The 5000-nt window shown below is 42.4% G+C and overlaps 1 protein-coding gene across 2 annotated transcripts; it reads right to left on the reverse strand.

Moving 5' to 3' along the window:
- Positions 1-309: 309 nt before the first annotated feature.
- Positions 310-3673, reverse strand: LOC110314816 (HLA class I histocompatibility antigen, A-25 alpha chain-like). 2 transcript variants are annotated; one of them, XM_021189036.1, is made up of 5 exons: positions 3585-3673; positions 3084-3353; positions 2543-2818; positions 1454-1564; positions 310-678 (listed from the first exon to the last, which is right to left on the reverse strand). In XM_021189036.1, the coding sequence occupies exons 1-5, from the start codon at positions 3655-3657 to the stop codon at positions 674-676; spliced, it is 735 nt and encodes a 244-aa protein (XP_021044695.1). In that variant the 5' UTR covers positions 3658-3673; the 3' UTR covers positions 310-673. The 2 variants fall into 2 exon arrangements, with proteins under 2 accessions (XP_021044695.1, XP_021044694.1); XM_021189035.1 differs by lacking the exon at positions 310-678 and adding an exon at positions 1693-1968 and having other exon boundaries at positions 1431-1564; positions 3585-3657.
- Positions 3674-5000: the final 1327 nt, after the last annotated feature.

Here is a 5000-nt window from a genome sequence, read left to right on the forward strand (position 1 = left end):
CAAATTTCTCCTAGTTTAGCAACAGACTAAGGCCTTCTCATATTGAGTGTCCATGGGAGAGAATATCACAGAACCTGGATGAGGCTGAAAAATTCCTGAAACTTTTGGAACACATGACCCAGAGGAACAGGTACAATGGAAAATTGGTATTGAGAGATAGGAAAATTATTCAGGAGGAAAGGGACAATGAGCAAGCCCAGGTGGAACAAGCAGCAAGGGTAAACAGCCCAGGGCTCCCTTGACTCCATACTGCAACCAATGCCATATAGGCAAGGGATTTAGCACAGCAAACACAATTTTCTTAAGTGCCTGAGATTTATTTTTCCATCAAGTTTTACTCATTTTTAGGACATCAATCAATCACACAATCTGCCAAGAAGTTGCATAAAAAACCACAAATAGTTAAGTATAGGCTCAAGCATAAAATGCTATATTGGTGAAAGCGAAATTCCAATCAGGGATGGAGGTTTCCCAGCCCTGCCTGTGTGGGAATATGAGAGATGACTGGGAAATACACACAGTAAGAGTCAACATGGGGCTTCTTCCTGCTGATGAACTGCTTACAGTGTGCTTGGAGGAGACAGACACATAGTCATAGTCAGATATAGAAAGAGAAGTCACTATGGGAGGAGAAGCCAGAAACAGTGTTTAATGTCTCTGTACCACCTCTGTCTTAACCTGTAGGTAAAAAGAATAAGGAAGAAACACGGATATATATCATTAAATGGTGACATACACAACAGCTCCTTACTTAATCATAGAGATCCAATCTAAGTGGTCCCCATCCCTCAGGATTCTCTGTCCCTCTCACAGGTGCACAAGAAGCCCTTTAAGGTGTTACTATTTAATGCTGTAACCAAAAAACTGGGCATCAAAGGAATTTTACCTCCATGTGGCAAGGAAAACAAAACTGAGTGAGCTCTTAACTATATCAACATGTTTCCCATAGATGAGTCACAACTCATATTACTGGCTAAATTTAACATAGCTGTTTCCAGTTTAAACTGGAAGGTAGCAGGATGAAGATGGCCTAGGGGGATCTCCTGGTCTTTATCTCAGATTAGTGTTCAGTATTGTGTCTCCAGATCCTGGTAATCATGATGGAAACCCATCTATGAAATGTGATAAATAGAACCCTGGAAGTTTATGGTAAATAGCGAATGCCCCTCTGACATCTTAGAGGTGAGAGTAAGTACTCTGCCATGAAGGGAATTGCGGGCTCTGGAGACTCTGGGAAGGACAATAATAATAATAATAATAATAATAATAATAATAATAATAATACTTCTCTTTATTATTTTCTTTATGCTTCACAGAGAAGGTACTCTCAGCACATCTGACCTTTATGAACTGCAGTTATGTGGATGAAATCTGCTGTCATGGGAAGGGCTTTCTCACATCTTGGCTTGTTATTTCCATAGATACATGAATTAAGACCATGACACTTTCTTACCTCTAGTCCTCCTCTTCCATATAAGAAAAGCCATCATTGCTCCCAGAAGCAGAGCCCCAAGAACCAGAGAAATAATCATAGCCATGAAGGGGATGGTAGATTCAGGAGGATCTTGGGTGGAAAAGAATGAAAAGAGAGTGAGAGTGTGACATACAGCTCTCTGTCTTGACCGTTTTCCATTTGTCCCCCTAAACTTCCACCCCCTCTAAATCGTCTCTGTGCTCACTCCCCATCCTTACCCCATCTCAGGGTGACAGGCTCAGACAGCCCCTCATGATTTGCATGGCATGTATATCTATGCTCTTCTCCAGAAGAGACCACCACAGCTGCCCACTTCTGGAAACTTCCATCCCCAGAAGGCCTGGTCTCTACCATCTCCATGTCATGGGTCTGGTTGCTTCCATCCCTCTTCCAGGCTAGGGTGATTTCAGATGGGTAGAAGTTGAAGGCCCAGCACCTCAGGGTGATTTTCCTATCTGGTCTGATCTTATTTGTCATGTGTATTTTAGGGGTGTCTGAGGGAAACAATAGGAAATTGAAGGCATTTGGCTTTCTTCCTAGACATTCATTGATGCTCATATATCTTTTTGTTAATGAACAGGAGAGTTAGCTTGAAGAAGAGGTGCACACAACACAGAGCAGTGTAAACACAGGAAATGGATGGGGTAATCTATTCTTGGGAAAGTTTCAGAATCAACATGAGCCAGCCCACAACAGGAGATGCTGTATCTTCACCTAGTGATATGGACTTTAGGTTTTGATGGGTTGGAGATGAAATACTGAGGAAGACCATGGTCAGAATCCAAGGGCAAGACACTGTGCATGGAGCATGAATAGGTTTGAGTGTGGCCCTGGTAAACAGTGCAAGTGGAAGGAACTGCTGCTTAATTCACAGACTGAACTGTGCTGAAAGAAGGCTTAGCTCTCTGGAGAGTTTCTCTGTCTAATTGAATGCAGAAAACCAGAAGCACACTTCTCACTTGGATGCAAGACTGAGTTGGAATTCCAGCTGCTTTCTGCTGGGGAGGAAAGCATCATAAGGGAAAGGAGATATAATCTCAGAACAGATGAGGCAGTTTCTGTCCTTACCTATTCTCAACAAATGCGTCTTCCCAAAGTCCAGGTATCCAAGGAGCCCCTCCACACATGCGCCCAGCAGGAAAGACTTCGATATCTTTGCCAAATTTATTTTCTCCCACTCTTCCTTAATTATCTCAGCTGCCTTGCCAACCCCTCTCCATGTCTGCAGATCCTCATTCAGTGTGATGTAATCATGTGTATCTAATACTAATTCCATGAAAGCATGACTGAAGGACAATCTCTCCTTGACTTGGCAGCCATACGTTTCCTGGATCGTGTGATATCCTGGAAAAGACCTCACTCTCAGCCACTTGTACAGGGCATGTTACTTGGTGTGAATCTTTAGTGGTTTGCTCAGCCCACGTAACTTTTCCTAGTGGATTTGAACTTGGATTTAAAATGCACAGAAACCCAGGTCAGTGACTGAGCTGTCTGCATGACACCTATTAATGATGGGTCACATTTTATGGGTATAAAGCCTGGATGTAGCACACAGGGAAAAACCCATGGGCAGCTTGAAATTTAGAATTTTTGCTCGGGGTTTACTCACCATTCATGCTATCATTGTAGATCTTGAGCAATTTCCTCATGATTGTATTCAAGAAGCGATGTTCTTTCAGTATATCCTCTGTTGCTAACTCCCAAAACTCTGCACTCAGATCACTCATCCATGGTACCCGACTCTCCATCCTCTGACTCTCTGATACACTGTTGAATCCCATGATCTGTGTTTCATCCACATAGCTGAGAAAGATTAATTCGGGCTCCGGATGCCCAGGCCATGACAGGAGGGTGAATACATACCTCAGAGTGTGTGAACCTAGGGGCAGTGGGTCTTTATATCTCCACACTCCACCTGGGAGCCAATGCCAGTCTACAGGCCTATTCCCAAGGAAGGTAAGGAGAAAGGGGCAGGATGCAAAATGGAGAAGGGAACAGAAATTCTGGCTTGGTTAGGGAAGAGAAATACTTTCCAATTACTGCACCCCCAGGGATGAAGTCCCTTTAATTCCCCATATTTGGTCCTTTTCCTTCAAATTCCCACACTCACCATTTGGATGCTTTGTGATGGCCAAGGTGACCATGAACAACAGAAGGAGAGGCTGGAATTCAAAGTTCTTCATCTTCTTGGTGAGTGCAGACTGAGTTTCTGCTAGTGGTATTCATTTTATAATCTTGATAAGGAGAAGGCTGATTGGCTTCTCTAGAATTCCCAATGGTAGTGATAAACTGTGTTTGCTTTGAGGCATGGAAAGATGAACTCCTGTAAGCATAGTCCCTAGGGTCATGAATCACAATCTCAGATCTAGCTCTGGGGCCTGGGATCATAAGTGCAGTGTGTGGTAAGACAAGTTGTTTACCCTGATGCTTGAACTCCTGGCCATGATCACAGTGTTCTTCTGAGTCAATGTGATAGGCCATTGACTCAGTAAGACTCACCAGTTTTAATCTCAGGATGTCTACAATGGCTGACAAAGAGAATGCTGCTCAAAGTGAATCTGATTGTGAGGATTGTTTCAACAAATCTTCATCACACTTAAAACTCTAATTTTGTGACATTTGCTTCATCAAGCATATTAAGAAACTACAAAAGAAGAGAATGTTTACAAAAAGTAACAACTATTTTCCAAAACACAATGAGTTGAATACAACTTCTGCCTATTTTTATTCTCATATTTTCCATTATATATTCTTGGGATTTTTAAAAATATCTATTCAATTTACATCCTGATGCTGTCCCCCAGATACCCTCACACAGTTCCTGATGTATCCCCCTTCACTTCTATGAAATGGTGGAGGGACCCCCAAAGTTTTCCTCTTCCCTGGTACATCAAGGCTCTGCAGTTCTTGGTGCATCTTCTTCCACTGAGGCCACAAAAGGTATTACAATTAGGGTAATTTATTCCACACACTGATGACACTTTTAGGGATAGCCCTTGCTCAACTTGTTGAGGGACCCACATGAAGATGGAGTTCCATATCTGCTATACATGTACATGTTCAGCATGTTTGTGGGTGTGATTGGGAGGAGATAGATCAGAGATGAAGTAATGCTTAGGTCCAAGCTAATTTGCTCCTTTGTTACTGGTTCAGTCTCTTAGATCTCCCAGATATCTAGGTTAGTTGACTCTGTTGGTATTATTGTGGAATTTCTGTCCCATTCACAGACCTCAGTTCCTCAGTCAAGTCTTCCATAAGATATCATGAGCACCATCCAATGATTTATTTGGGTCTGTCTTTTTATCTGATTCAGTCAGCTTCTGTATGTAGCCCCTCAGAGGACAATTATTCTAGCATCCTGTCTACAAGCATAAAAGAGCATTATTAGCAGTGTCAGTGACTGGCACTTGCTCATGGCATAGGTCTGAACTTAGGGTAATTAATGGCTGGAAATTCCTTCATCTCTGATCTATCCCCTGTCTCCACATTTCTTGTAGATAGGGTAAATGTTTGGTAAAAAAATTTG

Source organism: Mus pahari, unplaced genomic scaffold (genome assembly GCF_900095145.1).
Source record: "Mus pahari unplaced genomic scaffold, PAHARI_EIJ_v1.1 scaffold_9760_1, whole genome shotgun sequence".
In the NCBI taxonomy this organism is placed as follows: domain Eukaryota; kingdom Metazoa; phylum Chordata; class Mammalia; order Rodentia; family Muridae; genus Mus; species Mus pahari.

Bases quoted from the DNA above. Each gene is read 5' to 3' on its own strand.
- LOC110314816 (XM_021189035.1), bottom strand. From the start codon at position 3,657: ATGAAGAACTTTGAATTCCAGCCTCTCCTTCTGTTGTTCATGGTCACC. The intron at 1,969-2,542 runs GTAAGGACAGAA...TGTTTCCCTCAG, and splicing joins GACGCATTTGTTGAGAATAG to ACACCCCTAAAATACACATG. The intron at 1,565-1,692 runs GTAAGGATGGGG...TTTCCACCCAAG, and splicing joins GCCTGTCACCCTGAGATGGG to ATCCTCCTGAATCTACCATC.